At 38.3% G+C, this 26,357-nt stretch overlaps 1 protein-coding gene across 1 annotated transcript; it reads left to right on the forward strand.

Moving 5' to 3' along the window:
* The first annotated feature begins 16 nt into the window (after positions 1-16).
* Positions 17-17,586, forward strand: LOC139978639 (neuronal acetylcholine receptor subunit alpha-6-like). The gene is made up of 8 exons (XM_071989014.1): positions 17-219; positions 6,333-6,478; positions 7,190-7,234; positions 8,097-8,206; positions 9,583-9,772; positions 13,433-13,793; positions 15,118-15,291; positions 16,979-17,586. The coding sequence occupies exons 1-8, from the start codon at positions 156-158 to the stop codon at positions 17,227-17,229; spliced, it is 1,341 nt and encodes a 446-aa protein (XP_071845115.1). The 5' UTR covers positions 17-155; the 3' UTR covers positions 17,230-17,586.
* The last annotated feature ends 8,771 nt before the right edge of the window (positions 17,587-26,357 follow it).

The following is a 26,357-nucleotide window of genomic DNA, read 5'->3' on the forward strand; positions in this document are numbered from 1 at the left end:
TTAATGCGTCAAACGGTCTAAAGAGCTTCATATTCCGGAGTTTAATACACAAAGCATTGACACAGTAGTGTACAATAATTTAGAATCTTGAGAAGTTCTTGTTTCCAGAATTGATACAATGCACTGCCTTATCGTATCAGAACAAAAAAATCGTAATGTTTTTCTTCAAATGCATTCTTCTTGGAATCGCGTTTATTTCACAATTTTGTTGCCTTACTGGTAAGTATATATGAATGTCCATTATTGTTACTTAACTGCACTGTATTTTTAGTTTAATATAAGAAAAGTATATTGGCTACATAACTTTAGTTGCCATATAATTTAATATTCATATACATGGTACAAATATCCTTGAAAATTGAAAAGTCTTAATCGAGCTTCAAGTAAAGAACATCTTTACTGTCAAGTTCGATACGAGAATGCAGCCATGTGATAATGATTTGATATTGCACAAACGTATTACTGCATCTATGTTAATATATTTAACACTATTCATTTTAATTTAGCCATTGATTATTGCTTCTAACATCATGTTTTTCATTCATTATGTTTAGCCAAATTGTACTAATATTGAGCATGCATATTTAAGGTCAATACAACGGTAAGAGATGATGATTTCAGTAAAATAAACTGGACAAGTCAGTTATTTATGCAATATTATAGCAGTATTGGGTAAGCGAGGAATTTGCCAAGGGGGGGGGGGGGGGGGTTGAAGCCTGTAGGCAAATGTCCAAGCGTAGCGACACCACGCGTTGGCGCGAAGCGTACGAGAAAATTCTGCATCCCACCAACCAAAAATGTTTTTGAAAATTCTTGCAATATGCTGAGGATTTTTCGGTCACCTACTGAAAGGAAAATAATTTGCAATGTGTTTATCAATTGTTAAACTGATATTATTATCATTATTATTGTAACCTGTAGTAGGAAAGGTAACATAATCAATACACAAGTTTCGGTGACACACCCTGGTGAGGGTAACGTCACCCCTAGATAAGATTACCCTCAAAATCAGATTTTCAAGACTTTTTGTTTGTTTAGAACAGTACTTAAAGCAGCATTTTGCGTCCTTTTCTATGATTTTTCTCAACCTCACCGTTTCCACGATGCCATAACGACATACATAACTACCTTATCTATTGAAATCTTACTTCAAATGGTGGCATAAAAGTAAAAAAAATTGACAACTTTCAACTTTGTTTTTTCTCGAAGATATTTTCTGATGGGATTCAAATAAATCTCGCCCATCATATGAATATTTAAAAGCTACGAACGTCATTGGCCAATATACGTAATACAACACCATGCTTGATTTGGGTAGAGTGTCTTTGGCATTTGTACCAGGGAGCTGTTAGAGTCCCATGGAACGCGAAAAGGCAAACCTGTGTCGTTCTCTAAACTGAGATTTTCGTTGTCTAAACTAAGTATGTTGTTGTCTAAATTAAAGATGTTGCTGCTGTTTTACCACGTTGTTGCTCAAACTCACGTTGTTGTCTTAACTTCCGTTGTCTAAACATACGGAGTTGTCTAAACTTTCGTTGTTGCTATCGGCGCTGTTCAAAACTGCTCAACCACGTAATGTAACCAAAATGCAAAATGCATTGAGGTTTCGATGATTTCAGTTCACTAGAAAGTTGTTAGTATAAGCAGAACTAGCTGTTACTATGGAAATGGCCAGAACCACCATTTGATACATTAACACTATGGCATGATAAACACAGGTCAGTCTACTGTACGTGGCTATACACACCTCCACCAAAAACAATAGGGTTCTTGGAGGTCCAAGTCCATTTGGAGTCACCAGACGCATCAGTTTGGAAACCTTGTTTTATAAGCTACCGTATCTCCCACCGCCAGCCTATCAGATAACATGTGCGTTACAGCTCATACGAGTAATCAAGTAAAACGAGTGTCGAGACAAAATGCCAGCATAAAATACTGTACTTAGAATTGATTTATTTTAACCATTAAATGATGTCTGGATATGTTTTGAATGTCGGCAATCAAGTAAAACGAGTGACAGTAATATTACTAGAGACAAACGTTTTTGTCCCGATCGAACACCAATTGCGTTTATTATATGACCTATACTTTTCTATTGTAGTTGTAAGATGCGATGTTATCACTGCCTGTACTTTGTGAATGCGCTACACAATATTTATGACGGATGCCATCAAGTGCCCTAGCTTCGCTGTTTTACAGGGGCGGCCGTCCGACCTTCATTTCGCCTGCCTTGCCACTCTTTCCTCCTCGCCAACTTTGTATATAGTACCTCGATGCTCTGACCTGCAACGATTTCACCAGCAACCCCAACTCTTCAAATAACCCGCACATGTAGTGTGCATATCTCGCTAAATTCCACGCAATTTGTATTAGGCCTGTTCAAACTTCGGACTTTCAACTACACATGCGCATATCCTGAAAATTTGTGGAGAAAATATCATATAACCGTACCTACAACACATAGCCCTAGTCAAAACTCGAGTGCATCTTGGATGATCCGTTTCTTGCATAACATGTTAGCGGTCTTTTTGGTCTAAGAATTCTTAACAATGCTGAGCAAGATTTGTGTATATTCCATTTGCAACACAATCCCTTTCGCAAATCGAAACTCCGAACGGGATTGGTGTTACGAATGAACTTGCTTGGCGGGCTTAGTAAACTAGTTTTGTTAGTGTATTGCCTACGTACTTCAATATTGTTCCCTTCTTGTTACTCACGAAGCTCAGACTATATCCAACAATAGAGCAACTGATCCAACATTTGCCCTGGATGCTTAGTAGTATTTGGAAACAACCAGGGGCGGCGATTTGTTTGAAATATTGGGGGGGGGGGGGGAATTTGCTTGGGTGCAGGCGCGTAGCAACTTTCATCCTCAAAATTGTTCGCGCGCTTCGTGATATTTATTCTATTACTATCTAAGCGGAGCACCACCATCTGTTGGCTCGCATTGTACAAGAACATTTCTGGTTTTGATAGCCCCCAAGATCACCGGAAATGGCACTTCTCCGGCTTGAAAATGACCAACCAGATGTACACTTTTGCCTGAGTTTTTCCCAATAGTTTTTTTTTTCTTCCATAACCTTTTTCAAGATTTTCACCAGTCACACATCATGTTCGACCTCATCGCATCTCCTGTGGATAATTGCTTTTGTAGGTAATAGTACGTATCGGCCCACAATACCCGCCAGCCCCACTTTTCAAGGTTTTAAGCCCATTATTTGTGCAAAATTTGAACAATAAATTCACTTCAATACATGCCCATAATGTTGCACAAAGTATCATCTATGGACAACCAATATAGAAAAAAACACTTCAACCCTTAACAGACCGGTCAAAATTGCACGAGTAGAGGGAAGTATGATGAAGAATGTTGGTCAGGGAATTTTCAAAAATTCAGACACAGTTTATTAATTGGTGTACAAATATTAAAACCTCTTATAATGGCTACTATAAAACTTCGATATCTTAAAAAATAAAAAAATAAACTAGCTTCAAGGGGGGGCGGTCTCCCCCTTCGCCCCCCCCCCCCCCCTGGCTACGCGCATGCGGTTAGAAATCTTGTAGGAAACAGGCCAAATGGAACACATTGAACCCATATCGATGTGGATCATGTATATGATTGTACGTACTTACACTCATACACAAGAGATGTACAGACATTATGATAATAATCATGAGTGACAACATGCTATACGGTCACAGTTCACAGAAACGACCACGAAGAGTCATTTACCTCATGCAGCATGTGTTGGATGAAGTTTTAGCCACCGCCAAATATGATTTGGATAAATAATCTCACGCATTATTTTCTATTTATAGCCACACAACAAGACTATGCCACCAAATATTGGGGGGGGGGGATATTAGATACTATATCCCCACCTAAAATATTGGGGGGGGGGCATGTCCCACCGTCCCCCCATGATCGCCGCCCATGGAAACAACCAAGTCCACGAAAATTATAGTATTTAAATAACATTTTTACGCAATGTCGAAACTTCAATATCTACTTTTGACGATGTATGAATACATTAGTTTATACACACGAATCAGTGTTGAACCAGAATCATGACTTGAAGCACGTGGTCAAAGGGCCCGCGAAAATTTACGAAAGTTTGCAACGAAGAAATAACTGTGGTATAAATGCACATTTTACACTATCAACTCTCAATACGGAGAGAACAAAACATACTGTGAGATGAAAAGTCCTTTTCAGTATCAGAGCTTTTGTGGTAGCTTCCCGCAAAATTCATATATTGTCTCAACTCATAACTATCTGTGATAAAACAGTTATTCAAATATTACGTTAACAACGTCCTCGGATTCGTACCAACTATCATGTAAATATCGTTAACAACGTTATATTTGTTCGACAAATCAAGACGTAATGATTTCCCCTTCTCGCGTTACATAGTTAAACCATCATACTTTGCGTTCATTGAGCACTGAAGATGCAAGCATGTTTGCAGACAATGGGTAAGTGACAATTAACCAAACAAATCTCGGGAAATTTGAGAAAACATCATTGGCTGTATTTAGCATGAAAATCTCTGTAATAGATATGTTGTTTGCTCTGCACGGAAGCAACTTGCGGTTGATTGTTATAATTTTTTGAAAAGTGAAAAGTAAGTTGGCCTGACGTTTCGTTCCTAGCAGGATCTTCTTCAGAGGCTAAATGACAAGTAGCAGTAACAGAAGGGACAAAAACACGCACAGAATACAGACAGGTTAATGAGCACGGTGAACACAATGAGATAGATGTAAGGGGATAAGTAGACAAGGGATGGAGAGACGAAAGCAGCGATGGAAGAGGAGAGGTAGGAGATAAACAGTGGAGGGACAAAGAGAGGATCTCCCTCCCGACTTATCCTGGTAGTACTAAAGTACTCCTCGAGACCAATGTTTAGAGCCTTATCACACTCACTGAAGGCTCGCTCCATATACAAATCACTTGGTGTATTCTATAGTAATAATGAATGAATTTGCGTTTGTTAAATTGAGATAATTAGCATGAACTGCGTCTTAACGTTGATAAACTGCTATCTGCTTTGAACAGCACTCCGTACAGGTTTGCTAATATAAAAATGGTGCCATGAGCAGTTGTTCATCTCCATCATTGATTTTCATACTTCACTGTCATTCTGTAGTGCTGAAAGAAAGCACTTTCATGTTCCTGGTTTGCATCATTGAATAAACAGCCAGTTTATTTTGAATTAAAATGTTTTGAATAGTACAAAGCTCACTAATAAGTTGGACACCGAGATTCGTATTTTGCAAGACTAGGTGTAGGACTATCATTTTTGGAGTCCGGATGCCTTGTTTGTCACCGAGCTAATGGAATACGTTTGCAATAAACGTTTAAAATGATTATATATGCTTTTGTAGGTTTCTTTTCTTAATTTTAATATATTTGTGAATTATCACCCGATACACACAGAGAACACAGTATAACTAGCCTACTATAAATCTAATCTTTTGTACCCAAGGTAAAAACTGGATCGTGCTATTATCGGTAGCACGTGCTATTAGGATTAAAGTAGGAACTGAGGATATGTGTAAACCCAACAAATCCAGTTGAATTTTTGGATTACAAATATCCTCAGTTATAACTATGTAATCCTTATATAGCACATGCTACCGGTGTATCAGATTAATCAGCACGATCCAATTTTTATTGTGGAACAAAACTTTTAATTAACATAGTTACTGTAATCTCTGTGTAAATCGGTTGGAAATATATAATTTGATTGCTTGTGATTTCGGCATTGGTGCCTCACAGTATTATTTTTTTGTTACAGTTTATTCATAATTGATTATTTTATATGCATTTCAATAATTCTTTGTCGTCTTGAATTATTGCTTTCCCTGCTAGCCAGTTATACTGGTGCTTGATAAGGAAATATGCTGTTTTTTTTTCTAACTTGGACGACTGTGAAAGATAAGAACTAAACTTAAGATATCACTGCTTCAATTATATATAAGTTTATTCAATAGTTTTGATAAAACATGAGGCCTATACTACAACACAGTCCAATATTAAGAACCCTGAGATGCACTCGATTAAGAACAAGGCGGAATTGGGGCGGGTGTGGGAAAGGAGAATCGACGTTAGTAGGGTTGAATTAACTAGTAAAACAATATCAGCTAAACTACGAACAAATGCGTTGCAGTGATGTATTGGAGTGTGAATTCTTCATTGTGTTACTGTTAGCTTGTAGGATTCAAGCTGATAACTGGAAGTAAAGACATAAACTTAAGTAAATCCCTAGTTCAACTGTCTGAATGCTAACTTCTTTAATTTTGATATTCTATTTACTTCCTCCACATTCTAGGGGATTGTGCCAACATCAGTGAACGTACTGCATTACATGCAAAGCTTCTGAACAGTAGCACGTACAATCTTTATGTGAGACCTGTAGAAAATTCATCTCTACCGGTTTCTGTTCAGTTCCGTTTCGCACCGGTGATACTTTATTTGGTAAATCAATTTGAAGTACATTCTTTCCTTTTTTCTCAACTTAGAAGTTTCTCGTTTGTTCTTTTCATTGTTATATATGAAATGTTTTCATCATTAAAAAGGAAGACAAATCGTTTTCCAATATTGGTATACAGGCAAGTGAATCATCAACATTTTTGTGTGAAGATTTTTGAAGATAATTCATTCAACACTCCTAACTGGTTGTCGGTGTGGAAACCTCGTTAGATCTCAATGAAACTTTTAAGTGGCGCCATGCATGTGTTTTCGGATATGCAAGTCCCGTCTCAGAGAGGTATCGATTTCTCAAAGTAAAATAATACCATTTGCCCGACAGCTGAGTAGCCAAGTAAATATTTTTATTCGAGTTTGGTAGGTGATCTTTGCAAGGCTTAGTCCATATAAACTTGGTTAAGACTTTATGTTCCAGTTTTCTCTATATAAAACAGGGACACCCTTTTTCGGAGGTGAAGACATTGCATTTCTAGGGTCGCAGGCAGAACCTACTGCCTAGATGAAATAACCTTTTCGACAACTTTGTGGGCTGTATGATATATACGAATAATTTGGAGCTTAGGCCCCCAATACCCTCTCCACGTGGCCATAAGCCGCTGTATGAAGCATTGTATAATAAAGTACACAAGTCATATGGTATTTGGTGATTCTGATGCAGCACTATCGTGTTTTAAATATGCATTAATTTGTTTCTTCCAGGTTCAAGGTAATCAGGAATTGCAGTTAAGAGGCAGGATGGTTTTGGTATGCAATATATTTCTTCAGTTTTTCGAGTTATTTATGTATCGTAATAATTAAACCCTCGGCTGTAAACTACAATTTGTACAGTTTGAATCTTTTGTTGCTACATTGGGGAATGATACAAAATAGTATTAAGCTAGCAAGAAAACTAAAACAAGAAATGAACACTGTTTGCAACCTCAGAGTGATAGTTGGAGTACGAAGGAAAATTCCTATTCGACCCTTATAGGAGTTGGATTCTTCATGGAGAATGGCCGATATTAACATAATGGTTTTTCACGTTTATCCTCTTTTTGAGGGCTAAACTTTCTTGAAGAGAAACACACAGGAGGAATGGCAGAAAATTGGGAGGGAATGGGCAAGGACGGAGTGGCATGGGTTGGTGGGATGCTTTATCAGATAATGAGTGATTGGAGACAATAAGAGGAAATATGAGGAAAAGGATACCCGCGATGACAGGGTGTTCTAATAATGCATTAACACAGATTTTGTTTTTGAAGTCCTTAACACTCGACCACAGTGATTCTACTGCAGGTGTGTGAATGCGTATAAACTGGCTTTGTATAACTGTCAATGAGCGTGTGTTACCCAAGTGTTATAATTGAACAGAGTGCACCCCTGGTGCTTCTGAATCTGACAATACAATATTTACACTTTTTGTTGGCAATCCAAGACTTAAATAAGAAATGAATGTGTAACAATCAGGTATTTATATATATATATATATATATATATATATATATATATATATATATATATATCTTTTTTTTAACTGGGTGTTGAATCGAATCACTTAGTATCTTTGATGTCGCCAAACAAACATTTAAACCTTATGGGACTAAGAATTTATGTGTTTTCCCCTCAGATTTGGGATGACCATCGCCTAACCTGGAATCCTGATGATTACGGTGGTCTTCATAGTTTAGATCTACCAGTAAATAAAATATGGCAACCGGAACTGATCTTGTATGAAAGGTACATAAGAAAAAACTCTAGAAAAAAATCGTTTAGGTTTGTTTCGCTAATTTAGCCCATTATGTTAAAGAAAAGACTTATCCAAACATAGCGCACCACTAGCCGACTAGGGAAGCACACACCGCACTTCCTGATCATTCATGTGTGGACTGACCTGGTATGTTCAGTTTTATCCATCCGTTATCGAGGGGGGGGGGGGGTGGTAAATTCTGATACTGCGCCTTTAGCCTATGGTTTACTTCAGATTTTTTGTTAAGACTTCCACCTCATTGTGGTGAAACTAGATATGTATTTCAATAAATAATATTCAATACTATTCCAAACTGTCCAGCTACGTTTTCATAAAGGTTTTTTGAGAAACTAGTAAGTGTCTTTAAAGTGTATCTTAAAGAGTTTATATTGGCCTGCCTGGGTACATTAATTTTTATACAATGATTTTCTCATCCCTTCATAGAAAATTTCAAGCGCAGCGCGATGCTCCAAAAGTGATGCTTACAAAGACAAAAACAAGTTTGCCAAGTTCGGTACGGAATGATATTTGATTGGTAATATGCATAGGCGAAGGAAGCCCGATTTTTTTTGGGGGGGGGGGTGGAAGGGGGCTGTTGTCTTGCCTAAAACATAATAAACTATTTCGCGCGCTACGCGCGCGTGTAATGTCTACATGTACATATCATATGGGTATGCATCGGTTATTACATCGCTACATTACACCATTATATTAAAGAAGAGACTTATCCAAACATAGCGCATCACTAGCCGACTAGGGAAGCAAACCCCAATTCCTGATCATTCATGAAACGTGTGGACAAAAAAAAGTTGCCAAGTTCGGTACAGAATGATATTTGATGGTTAATATGCACAGGCGTAGGAAGCTCAAATTGTTTTTTTTTTCTTTGGGGGGGGGAGGGGGGTGTTTAGACTTGCCCGAAAGATATAAGCAACTATTTCGCGCGCCACGCGCGCGTTCAACGTCTTCATGTAAATATCATATGGGCATGCATCAGGTATTACATCGCATGCCAATTACATACAAAAATTTGCCGTGTTATTACCCTTCAATATTGGTTATAATTTTTGGGGAAGTCGTTTAACATTTAGTAATGGCATTATTAATAGCGAATTAGTCGGGGAAGCTTAGAACTATTTTAATTACCAAGGAGATATATTTTATTTACTATTGATTTTCTTTAGCTTCACCATTGCAATGTATTTTTCTTTCAGTAGGTGCCCGAAAATTATCAGCATATTGCCCGAATTTTCACAAAAATATTTGGCTGGGGGGGGGGGCTGCAGCCCCCCGTCTCCTACGTCTATTGAATATGTGACCTGTTTTTCCATGGTTTTAATGGGTAATCTATTTTGTTTGATACTAGGATTCCCACTGACACTGATCTCAATCTCCAAATAGAGACCAAAGTTGCGAAAGTTCTTTCTAACGGAACAGTTTACTGGTATACCATGGCATCAACAAGATCATTCTGCTTCATGGATATTAGGAAGTTTCCATTCGATGAGCAGAACTGTGACGTAACGTTCACAACTTGGATGCACCCGAAAAGCGAGGTAATGGTTACGTTGTAGCAAGATACATCCAAAAATGTTTAAGTGTATAATACAGGGCTACTTGACTAAAGGAATAAATTGGAAATCTAAACACCGTACTTATTTTGTTTCCATGGCCATTAAAAGTGCACAATCTTGCTTTACATATTTTATGCTAATGTTCTCCATGCCATGACGTATTATTACCTCATTGCGGAGATGGTCTATTGCAGTCAGTTTGTTATTGCCATAGCAACGGTTGCCATGGTTGTAGTTAATTTTCCTGAGCAGCGATTTGGGAGCTCACCCATGGTAGGGTGCTCGGAAGTCCATATCTGGGTTAGAAGCTGTCCGTGTATGTGTATGTCTGTTACATCGACAATTTTGTGTCAAAAACTCCTCCTAAGTGGAATATGCCGACTTTCATCACACCTGACGGGAACTTCTATCTCGCAGACCCGCGCAACGAAAGGCCAAATATCAGAAGTTGCATAAGGTGAAAAGTAAATTTCTGCTTTACCTCCAAGGGAAAACATTGAATTGATTAAATGGGTACAATGGGAATGTCAAATACTATCAACATTTGAGGTTACCATTGAAACTGAGTTCAAAGGTCACGGGCTTGAAGGTCAAATGTATATTTGAGTGCAAATATGTATTAAGAACTCCTATTCAACGGCTGGGGACATTTTCGTCAATCTTGGTATGGAGGTGCCCTGTGATAGCAACCTGCAGTGTTTCGCAGACACCTAGAACAAAAGGTCACAGGTCATATCACGCTAAACGCAACTTTTTGCTAAAAAGCGAAAGGGGGAGCGTTGGATTAACTTGACTTCACAGGTACGATGGCCGTGTCGAGTATTACAAAATATGGTAACTGAGAACAATGGTGTACGACGAATGTCGTAGGTCAAATTTGGCAAAAAGTGACCTTTTGCTACAACTCCAGTTCAGTGGCGTCGCCAAGGGGGGGGGGGAGCAGGGGGCACGTGCTCCCTGGAAAACCTAGTGCCCCCGAGTGCCCCCCATCTGAGATTTGGGTTGGTAAAAAAATATATATATATTTTGCAACATTCAACTCCCATCATCTGAGTTGGTTTTTCATAAGGATTACTCAGGTATTACTCTTCCAAGTTCATTCTATTCCTTTTTTAATGCAGTTGACTCATTGTCATGCTGCTTGTGTGCATTTGTCATATGGGTGCGAGTGTTTGTCTGCTGTCTGTGTGTGTCTTTTACCTCTCGTGAATTGGATGCCTGTGAAATGCCGAAAATCCGGACCTGCTGTGAGAAGGGAGGGTACTGCAGTATGTTGCCTTGGTCTGAGGTTGACAGGTTAGGAGCTGACGAAATGTGAGAATGTCCGCAGGCACCATACTTGCCTATATTTGTGGACCCATATATAAACCCTGTTGTGTAGGGGGTGCAGAGGTCATTTGAGGTTAGATGCTTGTAGGAACAAATGGCGAAAGTTCACACCTGCATACTGAGCCATACTCGATGTGTGATCAAACTTTGGATTGCATGGTGAGATCCCTGATAGGAGCCAATAACGATGCTGGAACCTGTTACATCTTAATAGATAATGGGAGAAAACGAGAAGGACAAGAAAGGAGTCGAGGGTCATGCACACATTAATTCAACAAATGTAGGTTCTATTGATAGGGTTAGGCATAATATCGACAGCATGTGGTTCATATCCTCTGCAAAATTCTGCGCGTTGTTAAAATCATTACCTCAAAAATAGCAATTTCTGGAGATATCTTCAGATCGAATTTAGCATCAAATGTGGCACCATTTTGCATCTAGCCCATCCTCCGTATGCGAAAATTTTCCAAAGGGGAGGGGGGCACCCCCTCCCCTTAGACCCATCTCCCAGGATGGCGATCCGTATCCACCTAAGTACCCCCATCAAATGCTGGTGCCCCCCTGTGCCCCCCAGACTGAAAAGTCTGGTGACGCCACTGCTCCAGTTAGGTATTGAATTGACTTCCAAACTTCACATGTGTAATAAATATGTTAAGTTCTATCAAAATGTAGTTACCATGGTAAGCGAGGTCAAAGGTCAACAGTAGGAGGTCACGGGTCAAATAAGTCAAAATGTATGTTTTGGTTAAACTCCAAGGAGAAGCATTAAATTGACTTGCAACCTTTACAGGTATAATACGTATGTCAAGTTACTGATCAAAATATGTGGTTGCTATCGTTACAAACGTCAGCAGTCAGAGTTCAAGAAGGGATTTTTTTGGCTATAACTCTAAGGTGAAGCATTGCAATGACATCCAACGTTCACAACAATATTGAATAAAAATGTCAAGTGCTATCACACTATGTGGTTACAATGGTAACTAAAGTAAAACTTAGAAGTCGAGATTCAATAGACAAGGCGCTAGCAAGTTTTTGAGTATATATTCAAAGATATTGTACTGCTCCAATGTGCTAGATTGTTGACTTTTATACTTCTGAAACACAAAAGATGAAGACAGTGAATGCGCGCAGCTGCCTCGCTTGTTTTCTACAACAAGATGTTTAATAGAGCGTTCGCATACACTCAATGATGATGCAAACTATGGTACGTGTTCGCGTGTGTATTTCTTTAATTTTGCTTTCCTTCAGAATTACAGGTGACTTTTTGCTATGAATGCATATGTTGAATAGCCTTACAACCTTCACAAATTAAAAATTGTCAAAATAAAAAATTTCATTCATGGCAACTAAGGTCAAAAGTCTTGGTGTTTTGACCTATGCAGTGTTCATGAATTCAAAAGGAAATGGCTAAGTATGCAGATTATAAGCAGGTATGCATCAAATTGATTTTGAGATGATATTTTCAGCTTAGTGGATTTCCCTCAAGTTTTGTTTGTAAACTTGATTTTTTTTCTCTTACCCTATGTAGCTCTTTCTTAAAGTACTAATATGTTGTTTATATTTGCATAGTAGATGTATCTAATTGGTCTTTGTTCCTTCATGCATACGGCGATAGTCAATTTTCAACAAAAAAAAATGAATATATAGAAAAATGTATTGACTATTATTGGAACCGTTTTCCAGTTTCATGATTCGTCTAGTTATTCCACATCAGCATATATACCTTCGACAAAGGTTTCGGTTCCTCTTAAATATTCACAATAGTTGTTAAGATGTAGTACAAGTTTCTAATTATTATTCCAAAATGGTAATGACTCCACACAGAGGCAGTGAGTGTGTAATGGTTTACGTATACTATTCTTAAACATTGTAATACACTCTACTACAACCGCCCTGGGCTTATCAGATTTTAATAAAAGATAGAGGCTCTATAAATGTATCATACAAAAGATTGTCATATATATTATGTAGTACTGTTTAAATGAGTTATATATACCGTTTTTACAATGAAGGGCGGGGAAAAATTGGTTTGGTACTATCTCATTTTAATTTTCCGTGACACCCGCACCTGTCTATACAGTAAGACAAGAAACGAATGTTCTAGATGTGGATAACAAAGATAACGTTTTCTATGTGTTAGTTCGTGCTATATCAACATCAACATGTATGTATTTCACATATTTCATATATATATATATATATATATATATATATATATATATATATATATATATATATATATATATATATATATATATATATATATATATATATATATATATATATTTATATATATTAACTGTTATTTTGCAGCAAACACTTTACCACATCTACGATTTATTCATAAACGACACTTACAAAGAAAATGAAGCAAGTGTTGGTGAATGGAAGATGACGCAATTCCATTATGACCCAACCTACCAATGCCTTTACTGCGTAGAGGATCAATCGTACATAACGTATAAAACCACACTGGAACGGTATAATCCTCTTGCCGCCCATCTTAGTTTGATTGTTCCTTGTGGGTTAGTGACAACGCTGTATTATCTTATGTTTTGGTTTCCTGATGGAGATGCTGAAGTTGCTACGTATGGCCTCACGTGTATATTGGCTTTGGTGGCTTTCTTACAGTTGTTGTACAACCTGCTACCTAGCACTGGTGTCTGTTTTATAGGTGAGTTCAATGATAAACAGATTATCACACGAAGATGATGTTGCTTATTGCTATAAAAAGATTGGCAATACCACAGGGCCATATGTCTCATATCCAATATTGTGTTCGCTATGTCGAACTATGGTCACGTGATGTCAATTTTAGTGTTGCTTTTCGAATGTCACCGAACAGCCAGTGTCGTTCAGCTAAATGATTGATATGCCACTGGAATCGAGGGCGACATTTCTTTCTATTTGACTTGTTTAAATATGAAAATGCAACTGTTGGCTATTACCATACTACGATTTAAAACTTCCATAAATACCACACACCGTGCCTGACAGGATCACGATAATTGCACCCCCAGCCCCATCCCAGTCAGGTTTGATTTACATTCCAATTTAACTGGAATCTCTGGAATATATGTCTGTGTTTAAGTTAAAATAGCTACAAGATAACTATCTTGAAAGCACTACAGCTTCCCGGTTTGAAGACATTTAATTTCTCTTTCTCTTCGCCTGTGCTTTAAAGTCGTTACTACTGAACAACAAATATTTCAAAATCCATCAACTTCAGTGGACTTCCCTCGCCTTCAACATCACCAGTGCCTTGCAATACATTCCGTATACCGTTTTAAACGCGCGGCGAGAGAACAAAACAAAATTCCTGAAAACGCTTGAGCTATCTGGGTCTTTGCCCTAGACTCCCAGTAGGGATCTGAGATGCATTCCAGAAGAATGAAACATAAATCTAGTTTGTATTTTTGTGCTTTGAAATCGCTTTCAAGAATTCCTGCAGCTTCTGTATGCTTGTACGCCCCGCCCCTCCTCCAATAACAGTGCACAGTTGTAATTATAAAGTACTTTTGTTTTCGAAAAGATGCGCAGCTAGTCAATTGCAAGTCGGTCTCGAAACTACGGTGAATGTAAGAAACTGGTTATATGAGATTAAAGCTTTGTCACAATCTTGAATTTCTTTCAAAAATGTATATATGTTTAAAAGTTGTTTGCGTGCCCCCACATTCCTCTCCCCTTACTTTGGAACTGCTCCTGATGTTTCCAGACTAACAGATTAAGCTCTATCGTTGTGCGCAATAATCTCTGCTCACCGATCATCGTGAAACAGCGCCTAGCGGTAACCTGAACACAAAGAGTGTCACTTAAAGGGGGAACATAGAGTCGATCATTTGACCGGGGGCTGGCTGGTTTGATTTTTGTACAGTTTTGACAACACAAAATACCGATCTAACTAATCCAGATATTATATTTTTTAACTTTAAATTTACAATTTCACTGTGTCTGTAGACCACTGTAGATGTATATAAAACACTTTTATTATTTTTAAGGACTATATGTCGTGGTGTTGATGACGTTGGGAACGGCCAAGACAATCCGGAAGGTTACTTCATATTGCATCAAAAAAACTCGATCATCAATCTCCACCGACAACCCCATCGCTGTTGCAGGAATCGACAGAAATGATTCTGATGGGGGAGAAGGTACACAGAACGTATTACAAGGTAAAAAAAAATATGAGAACAAAATCAAAAAAGTCTGTGAGAAGAATTAGACATATTAAAAACGTCATTGCACAATAATTGACGATCGAACAATCGTCTAATTGTCTCAGAATTGTGCAGATAAAATATTTGTAGAGTAGAACTGTTTTTTCTTTCCAAGGCTATCATAATATACAGTAAAGAATTGTTTCTTTTCCTTAACGGTATACAGAATAATAACTCTGTGATAAACTTTCACTTTGCAAAGGTGTTGGCGCCACATTTGTAAAAAGAAGCGGTTCCTACACTTCATGTTTACTAATTTCCTGTGGGATACTTGATACTACATTCTTTATTTTGTTTTATATCGTTATATTAACATCAGCATTAAAACTTGTTTACCTTATAAACTTTAAGCAATTTCGAATGTGCTTTTCGTAAGGCTAACTTAGATATAAAAAAGGTGTGTGTGTGTCTTGGAATGGGGAGGCGGGGGGGGGTGGGGGATTGGGCGGAAAGGCAGAAACCAGTGACCAGTTTAAGGATCCTCACCAGGCGATGTTTACTTTTGAAGCTGCTACGGGAGCTCAGAAATCTTAAAAAAATTACTATTATATCTAAAAATTGTGTTTTTTTAATTTTCTCAATTCTCCCAAAAATGTGTAGTTCTTATCTAAGATTTTGGATGGACATTACTTGTCTTCAGTTCTCAAAAGACGATGTTATTTCCAAGTTACATCTATATTCTACAACTTTTGATTATTTTCAGGATAAGGCGACATTTACATCTAAGTTTTGACTCGTTCCTCGAAATTTCGACTTTTTGCTTGTAGCTTCGCATCTTATCTTTTTTGTGTTTGTTTTCAAATCTGTAAATTTGTCCTCATATATTATGATACCGTAATTTCGACTTATTCCTGAAACTGGAATTACACTGAATCTCACACGTTCCACTATTTAATATCAACTTTTCTTGAAATTTAGAACTGGTGTAGTATTAAGTAAGGTAGGGGAGGATTTTTTAACAAGGAACCGTGCGGTACTATAAGTAAAGCGTCCAGTCATTCAGCGGAATTTTAACATAGCAGTTAAATCGCGAAGTTTCATAGAAACTTTGACTATATGCCAAACCATCAAAAGAAATATACCGTTGATTCCCTTGTATTTCTTTTTGGTAGTACAATTGATCCATATGCTACCATATAATGTTAGGACTACGTAAAGGAAATAAATATATCTGCATGTGTAATGATTAATTAATTATAATTGTTTCTGCTGTTAATGGCTAGTATTGTTACATTTAGTGTGATTCAACGAGGAAGAAACTCTACTTGAAAATGTCAGAGATCTGAAATCAGTCAGTTCTATATCAATGGCGTTCTGTAAACTGAGCCCAGTCCGCCATTGCTCAACAAAGAATAACATCAACAGGCATCACCATGTCTGTGACTTATTTAGTGTGTACAATGTCCAGCTCCTCGTATCATCTTTTTCTTGTTCGTTTTGACTCGATTGTACTCGCTTCTATTCCTTAGGTTTGCCATTGCATATGAACACTGTACACTGCATGATAAATCGGAATTATAAAGAAGACATATACAATATCATATGTACGCAGTTTGTGAATGAATAATGATAACGTTCAGGTATTTATACTTTTTGTCTTCTCACTTGAATTCATGAAGAGAAACCTCTTAATATATTACAGAATCCTCCAACGACAGCCGCACTGTTGATGCAGGAAGCAACTTAAATGATTCTGATGGGAGAAAGGGTAAACAGGACGGAAACCCCAACACTGATGAGGGCGCTTCGAAAAAAAGAAAGAAAATAAAAGCCGAATCAAAAACATCTCTATTAGATGGTAATACTGAGAACAAAATCAGAGAAGATTGTGAATCTTGTAAATGCTTTCTTCTCGGCTGGTATTCTTCATCTTTATCTATACTTTCTAGATAACTTGTTTATTTTGAACGGGTATGTTATTTCATTAGTATCATTGGGTGCATTGTCCTTAACATCTGGTTCTTAATCAACTTTAAGAATTAGACATATTAAAAACGTCATTGCAACAATAATTGTCGATCGAACAATCGTCTAATTGTCCCAGAATTGTGCAGATAAGATGTTTGTAGAGTAGAACTGGTTTTTCTTTCCAATGTATACAAAATAATTACTCTGTGATAAACTTTCACTTTGCAAAGGTGTTGGTGCCACATTTGTAAACAGGGGCGCTTCCTACACTTCATGTTTACTAATTTCCTGTGGGATACTTGATACTAAATAATTTAGTTTGTCTTAGATCATTATAATTAAATCAGCATTAAAACTTGTTTACCTTATAAACGTTAAGCAATTTTGAATGTGCTTTTCGAAAGGCTAACTTAGATATACAAAAGTGTGTGTCTTGGAATGGGGAGGCGGGGAGTGGGGGGGGGGGAGGACTGGCAGAAACAAGTGACCAGTTAGAGGATCCTCACTAGGCTATGTTTACTTTTGAAGCTGCTACGGGTGCTCAGATATCTAAAAAGTTTTACTATTATATCTCAATTTTTATTTTTTAATTTTCTCAATTCTCCCAAAAGTGTGTACTTCTCATCTAATACCTTGGGTGGACATTGCTTGTCTTAAGTTCTCAAAAGACCATGTTATTTCCAATTTACATCTATATTCTACAATTTTTGACTATTTTCAGGTTAAGGCGACATCTACATCTAAGTTTTGACTCGTTCCTCGAATTTCGCCTTTTTGCTTGTAGTTTCGCATCTTATCTATTTTTGTGTTCGTTCTCAAATCTGTATATTATGATACCGTAATTTCGACCTATTCCTTGAATCTGGAATTACACTGAATCTCACACGTTCCACTATTTAATATCAACTTTTTTTGAAATTTAGAACTAGGGTAGAATTAAGTAAGGTAGGGAGGCTTTTTTTTAACAAGGAACCGTGCGGTATTATAAGTGAGGTGTTCAGTCATTCAGCGGAATTTTAACATAGCAGTTAAAATCGCGAATTTCCATAAAAACTTTGACTATATAACAAACCATAAAAAGAAATTTTCTGTTGATTCCCTGGTATTCCTTTTTGGTAGTACAATTGATCCATATGTTATCATTCAATGTAAGGACTACGTAAAGGAAATAAATATATCTGCATGTGTGCTGATAAATTAACTAATATACTTATTATGTAATGTTTCCGCTGTTAATCGCTAGTATTGTTACATGTAGTGTGATTCAACGAGGAAGAAACTCTATTTGCAAATGTCAGAGATCTGAAACCAGACAGTTATATATCAATGGCGTTCTGTAAACTGAGCCCAGACCGCCATTGCTCAACAAAGAATAACATCAACAGACATCATCGTGTCTGCACTTATTTATTGTGAATAATGATAACGCTCAGGTATATATACTTGCTGTCTTCTCACTTGAATTCATGAAGAGAAACCTCTTACTATATTACAGACTTCCCAACCGAAATCACCATTGATTATGCAGGAAGCAACATAAATGATTCTGATGGGAGAAAAGTTACATATGGGACGGAAAAAAAAACTGTAGGTCACGCTTTGAATGAAAAATCACTTCTATTAGCAGGTAATACTGACAACAAAATCAGAAAAGTTTGTGAATCTTGGCCCTTGTTCCTTATCTAAACGTCGAAAGTTTTCTAGATGTCTTGTTTATTTGGAACGTTTATGTAATTTCATTAGTATCCCTGGGTTCATCTGGTTCTTAATCAACTTTCAGAATTAGACATATTAAAAATGTCATTGCAACAATAATTGACGATCGAACAATCGTCTAATTGTCCCAGAATTGTGCAGATAAAATATTTGTAGAGTAGAACTGCCGTATTGTTTATGAAGCATTTTCGATGACCAATCAAATCTTCACGGTTTTTCATCTCGCTTCTTTTATAATTCTTTAAATGTTAAACTTGCTGGTAATAAATAAATGAATGAAAATAATGTCCCGCGTACTTTATATAAAAACATTTAACTTAATCGATACAGACTATATCACGTTTGTTTTCTTTTCTATGATTTTTTTTCACCACTGTTAAACCTTCGATAGGAGTCAATAGAGAGCCCTCATTTTAATGATTTTAATACTCAAATCCGTATCGCGGTATATAGTAAACAATGTATATTGTTAAGTTCCAAACGCTCCAAGTCTCCGGAACAGAGAGGTTGGTTAGAAGATAAGTCGAAGGTAGAAACAGGAACACGCACTCCCCCAGGTTGTAAAGTAGGTCTCCTGCCCTCAGCCAAAATGATCGAATGAAAAAAAACGACAGCATCCATAGCTCTTTCTCCTGACACCGGTCTCCCAACAAGATGCGACGCCGAATAGGCGTAAACACACAGACAGTGGACACACAAAAAAGAGTAACTTTCACAATTTATATACCTCCGCACACGCAATAATAAATTACTGCCTTTAAACAAACGGCCCAGGTACTAAATTCTATCTTGTGGCGATTTCCTGGTGAATTAAGTTAAAACAATGTAGAGCTTCTTTGAGATGTAACTCCTCTGCTTGGAAACTAATTTTGGAGTGACTTCCAAACTATCCCTAATTTTGCCTTCCGAAAATGTGAAAGGAAATTTTAATTAGCAAGGCAACACCCGCTGCTTACAGATGTCTATACAAAATATTTTTACGCAAATACTCTACAAATTAAACAAGTCCAAACAAAGCATATCATGGCGCTTAAATCCATTCATTCATTAAATTTCGGTGGGATTAACTAGCCGAGGTAAGGTTATCAATGTATCCAATTAGCTTCTTTTTAACCGCACGAAATACAGCCTCTAGGATTGAACCGTGACAGAAAAGATGAGACAAATAGTCAAATTGTATCAGGTAGCATACGCCCATTAAAAGCCTCCTCAAACCTCTTCACTCAGTGGTAAACAATTTTCCTACGCTGCTCATGGGAGGCCTAAAGGGGTCTAAAAATTGCCTCCCAGTGTTCTCACCACATGTACTTCCATTCATGCTCTTCAACATGCAAGCCACAATAAACTAGATCATGATTGATAACAGGTCACAAAAGATGTTCTCCTGCTAGTCAGGTGGCTTAGCAACAATTTTTAGGCTTAACGTTACAGGTCGGACAAAAGTACCAAATTTGGCATGGAGTTTCTTTTCGACCTATCTATCGATTTTATCCGTGGAACCCACTTTATCGGTTCCGATTTTTCAAGATGGCGGCCAAAATCCAAGATGGCCGCCAGAAAAAAAGGAAATGTCATATATCTGGCTGTAAAAATCAGAGATGAACAAATTAGGGGTCAATTCAGGTGTTTCCGGGGTCACTGAAACAGATGATGATCATGGCATGTTGCTTGAGTAACCCACTTCCAAGATGGCGGCCAAAATCCAAGATGGCCGCCAGAAAAAAACGAAATGTCATATATCTGGCTGTAAAAATCGGAGATGAACAAATGAGGGGTCAATTAAGGTGTTTCCGAGCTCACTGAAACAGATGATGGTCATGGTATGTTGCTTGGGCCACCCACTTCCAAGATGGCGGCCAGAATCCAAGATGGCCCCCTGGAAAAAAAAGGAAATTTTATATATATTCAATCCCCAGACCCCCTGTGCCCTTTTCTGATCGGGACCATCAAACCTTCCGTCCTCAAACGTGTAAATGAAACCGGGCTTGCACCCTGACTATATGTTATGGCTGGTATTCTAATTGTGTCACTTTGGCTCAGGAAGCCACTTAGGACTTATTGGGGGACTTTGAGGTGTGATCGACCGTGGATAGACATTGTCGCAAACCCGTTATTATATGGGAGTTACGAGTGTCATGTAAGACTGATTACATTGAGTCAACTATATAATAGGGTAACTTGAGGGAAAACAGACCAGGTGTGAATACCGACTCATTGAGAGATTTTGTAGGATTGTGCACCCTTTATAAACACAACGTCAATTGTGCGAACAAAACACGCTAAGTCAGGTCACTAGGCATCTGAGGTATTTAGGTCGTTCTTTTCGGACATGTACTACAGGTCTGCTATTAGGGAGGATCTCCAGGAAGACTTGTTGTCTGGTATAGACAAGCCCCCCCCCCCCCCCTTCATAAACACATATCAATTCTGCGAACAACACACGCTAAGTCGGGTCACTAGTCATCTGAGGTCAACCAATGACACTAATAACCAAAACAACAACAATAACAACCAATAACACCAATAATGAAGGCGTGAAACCATTATTCCGACACCAACCGGACAAAGGGACACTCCAGCAAAAGGTGTTGCATAGTCCTAATGGCTTTACAGCCCACACAGGGACAAATCCCATAACCTAATCGCCACCTGACTAGGCGAAAATGGTTAGTGATGAGGACCCCATGTGCAATCCTCCTCGCGAAGTCCCGGAGACGGCTATCTAGTGACTTATAACACAGAACACCACACATCTGGAGAGATGGCGGTTTGGCAAGCCGAGTGGGCCACGTTAAGCAGAACATCTGGACCACCCTCCTCTTTGATTCTACAAAGTGAGTCACTAATCTGAGTATACACCCCGAAGAGCGTGTCGCCTTTGGCCGGTTATTGGAAAAGGATCCGGGCCAGTAGTGGCGAAAAAGAAAATCACCCCAGAACCAAACAAGGCAAACGAGGGATTCTCAAACGCAACGAAAAAACCTTTCAAAAGGAGAAAGCGCAGTTAAGATGGTAGGTGGACCAAACCATGCCCACCCGCTCAAGGGGGTCTTTTACAGAACGGTCCTTTTGAGAAGGTTTGGTTTGCACGTTCCCCAAATGAAATAAAAAATGATCCTCTCCAATCGTACCAAGGAATAACCTGGTGCAGCGATCACCGTACCAGGATACCGAAGGAGAGGAAAAAATAAAACGATTGACAACTGTAACCTTCCCATGGAGGAAGAGTCACCTCCGATTGAATGTGTCGAGCCTTGCCTCCACCTGATCAGCCTTCTCTTCCTAAGTGGTGGCCTCTGGGGCACCATAACCTAGCCAGATGCCGATTACCCTGATCATGACATCTGACCAAGTAGCATCGAACGGGAGGGATTGGCCACGCCAACCTCCTGAATGCAGCCCTTTGGTCTTGGACTTGTTAAGTCTGGCACCATAGCCTCTTAGAAGGTGGCCAAAACCTTCGAAAAAGGCTTGAAGGAGACAAGGTCCGACACAATACAAGTGACGTCATCGGCATATTGCACGCATTTAACTCTAGCCCCACCCGGTCGGTACATTGAAAGGTCGAAACCCCAAGCATCTGTCCAGCGAGGTACTGAGCATTTCGCTGAAGAGAATATACAACAACGGGGAGAGGGGACAACCCTGACGGACTCCCCTTCGAACCGGGGAGGGACCAGAAGTAAATCCGTTAACAGTGACCATGCTCGTGACGTCCTTATATAGTAACGAGAACCAACGAATAAACACTGAGTTCAATCCGAAGGACTCGCACAGCGTAAGTCTGGAGAGGACCTACAATATCCGGCATCACATTCGCTAAGCGATTTCCTAATGCTTTGGCCAGGATTTTGTAGTCCAGATTTAACAGCGTTATTGTACGCCTATTAGGGTCCAAAGGGTCTCCCGACTTTGGGAGGAGAACAATATTTCCAGCCCTCTGTGTTTGGCTCATGTAATTCAACTGGAAAGCGGTAGAGAACACGTCTCTAAAGTCCCCACCGAGAACCTTCCAGAAGTCCTATATAACTCAGCAGGGAGGCCATCAGGACCGGGGACTTTCCCTTCTTCATCGCTGCTACCGCTGTCCAGAGCTCACCAACGGAGAGATTCGAAGCCAAGCTATCGTTTTACTATGGAGGGGGGGGGGTGGGCTTGTCTATACCAGACAACAAGTTTTCCTGGAGATCCTCGCTAATAGCAGACCTGTAGTACATGTCCGAAAAGAACGACCTAAATACCTCAGATGCCTAGTGACCTGACTTAGCGTGTTTTGTTCGCACAATTGACGTTGTGTTTATAAAGGGTGCACAATCCTACAAAATCTCTCAATGAGTCGGTATTCACACCTGGTCTGTTTTCCCTCAAGTTACCCTATTATATAGTTGACTCAATGTAATCAGTCTTACATGACACTCGTAACTCCCATATAATAACGGGTTTGCGACAGTGTCTATCCACGGTCGATCACACCTCAAAGTCCCCCAATAAGTCCTAAGTGGCTTCCTGAGCCAAAGTGACACAATTAGAATACCAGCCATAACATATAGTCAGGGTGCAAGCCCGGTTTCATTTACACGTTTGAGGACGGAAGGTTTGATGGTCCCGATCAGAAAAGGGCACAGGGGGTCTGGGGATTGAATATATATAAAATTTCCTTTTTTTCCAGGGGGCCATCTTGGATTCTGGCCGCCATCTTGGAAGTGGGTGGCCCAAGCAACATACCATGACCATCATCTGTTTCAGTGAGCTCGGAAACACCTTAATTGACCCCTCATTTGTTCATCTCCGATTTTTACAGCCAGATATATGACATTTCGTTTTTTTCTGGCGGCCATCTTGGATTTTGGCCGCCATCTTGGAAGTGGGTTACTCAAGCAACATGCCATGATCATCATCTGTTTCAGTGACCCCGGAAACACCTGAATTGACCCCTCATTTGTTCATCTCTGATTTTTACAGCCAGATATATGACATTTCCTTTTTTTCTGGCGGCCATCTTGGATTTTGGCCGCCATCTTGAAAAATCGGAACCGATAAAGTGGGTTCCACGGATAAAATCAATAGATAGGTCGAAAAGAAACTCCATGCCAAATTTGGTACTTTTGTCCGGCCGGTAACGTTAAAGTTGCTAAGCCACCTGACTATGCTGCTTTTTGACACTTTTCCTGAAGGAGAACAATCGAGCGGATGGATATAGACTCTAATAGGAGTATGCCACTGGCACTAAGCAGCTTAAAACATTAGAACAGTATATCACCTTAATCGAAGCAACGATTACCAATATGACATAGAATTGACACTATAAATACACAGCTTGTTAAGAAAGCTATTTTGGCAGTTGCAAAAACTATTGGGAAATGAGCCAAGAAAAGAGATAGTTAGATTTGTTTTGGAATTAGCTCCTGTTGAGAAAGAAAAGTTAATGGAAAACTTATGGTTAGCTTGACTTAATATCAAAACAGTAATTACTAAGAACAAAGCTGCCTAAGTGATAATGCTACAATCATATTCAGTGTTAATAGAGAGCAATTTAAACAATTAATGTGTAAGCTAGAATTCCGATGAAAAATAATTAAAGAAACATTCTGGTAGCTAAAGTGAATTGCTAAGTAAAAATTAAATTTTATGCAAGTATAGGTATAAACCGAATCCTCAAAGCATTTGGTATGACAAAGATAAAATTGTCATAACTTTGATTGTATTTTGTGAATGTATCTGGCAGCATTATAATGAATGATATCATAATGGCAAATTAAGCTGAAAGTTTTGTTTTCTTAAATAATAGTTAACTCTCTTTACACAAAGGAAATAACATTCTATACTATAGTTGCATATTGATGACATTCCCAAATACCGTGAACATCGACAGCTGAATAAACATTCCAAATGTATCGGAATTCAATGATAAATCTTGCAACAAGGAAATATTAATATAAAAGTAAAGCTTTAAAGTAAAGAATACATTTTGTTGTGACATTACAGATCACCTATACTGGGATCCATTCTAGGGAAGACTGGAGGTTTAAGCCAGTCAAATAAGTTCCATTCAATCACCCACATCTTGAGTTAGGGACTGATACCGAGATACATGCAAGTGTCTTCACAGTGTGAAGCATTAGATTAACCCTTTATCCCTTTATTATTACGAATTTGGAGTCACAAAAAGATGAAGAAAAAGAAAAAGATGATGAGTGTAAATTTATCTGATCTGTCTATTATGACAAAACTGACTTACTAGTTTTCAAATTGCACCTCTGTGCATATTGTGTAATCGACAGAAAAAGTGAAATTCGTACATGCAGTTTAGAAAATTTGTCTCTAATCCTTTCAAGACACTTTATATAGCCACAATAAGAGATCAAGCTATACTAGCAAAAGACCAAGACAACACTGGACAGTCCTTCATATAGGCTTCAATCGTATCGTAGTTTTATAACGATAAAGTTTCAAAGAACTTTAACTTATATATTCTTCACAAGGTGGCCGACTGATAAAAACCTATACGGATAACCTCACCTGATAATCTGAACGTTCGTTTAACGTTACATTGACAAAAGCTGAGACAAAAACTAGAACTGCTCCTTGTGATATCAGAAAATAAGCAATGTATGCAACGTTGACAAGTGTTATTTAAATTTTATTATGTCTTTTTAATGCCTTAAGAATTCTCTTGAGGCACTGAAGTAAAAGGCAACATGATCCTACATATTTGCATCTTTATTTTGTGTATAGTTTTGTGACGGTTTTTGTTTTTTCATTATTCCCTTCTCAACCGAGCATTCCTCCCTCCATGTACCGATTATTATTATTATTATCATTGGTTTATTGTTTTAAATTACGAATGTTAAAAATTGTAAGATTTAGAAGGTTATGAAAGCGCTTTGTTTATTTTCTTGAAACGGTACCAAGTTTATGACGACAAAGTGAAACTTGTCAAGGACTTTCCATTAACCGTATATGCACAGTCCACCACCACCAACAACAGGGCGATTAAGGAGTGATGAAAAATCAACATACTGTTGGAACCTCTTTTTTTGTATATTAACCAAGCTGATGTTTCTTCAAAAGTATGACCTCTCAACTGACTTTCCTGTTTGGATTTAGTTTTGTTTTGATTTATTGCTAAAGTAATATATTGAATGTAAACACAGGGTAATTCTAGTATGATCGATATTTTCATCAAATATTGTGTTACGTTCATGACGTGAAACCCAATAACCCATGAAATCCTGAGTTAGTTTGGTTTTTAGGACAAAGTAATTAAGGCATGTTGTTTTATAGAGTATAATTTGCTGCCCTCCAAAACACTACGTGACTGCGTAGAGCCACATTGTTTATTCCTGTTTTTGATTTAGTTTTGTTTTGATTTATTGCTAAAGTAATATATTGAATGT

The sequence above is a fragment of the Apostichopus japonicus genome, chromosome 13, assembly GCF_037975245.1.
Source record: "Apostichopus japonicus isolate 1M-3 chromosome 13, ASM3797524v1, whole genome shotgun sequence".
Taxonomy (NCBI): domain Eukaryota; kingdom Metazoa; phylum Echinodermata; class Holothuroidea; order Aspidochirotida; family Stichopodidae; genus Apostichopus; species Apostichopus japonicus.

Bases quoted from the DNA above. Each gene is read 5' to 3' on its own strand.
- LOC139978639 (XM_071989014.1), top strand. From the start codon at position 156: ATGTTTTTCTTCAAATGCATTCTTCTTGGAATCGCGTTTATTTCACAA. The intron at 8,207-9,582 runs GTACATAAGAAA...GTTTGATACTAG, and splicing joins GAACTGATCTTGTATGAAAG to GATTCCCACTGACACTGATC. The intron at 9,773-13,432 runs GTAATGGTTACG...GTTATTTTGCAG, and splicing joins GGATGCACCCGAAAAGCGAG to CAAACACTTTACCACATCTA.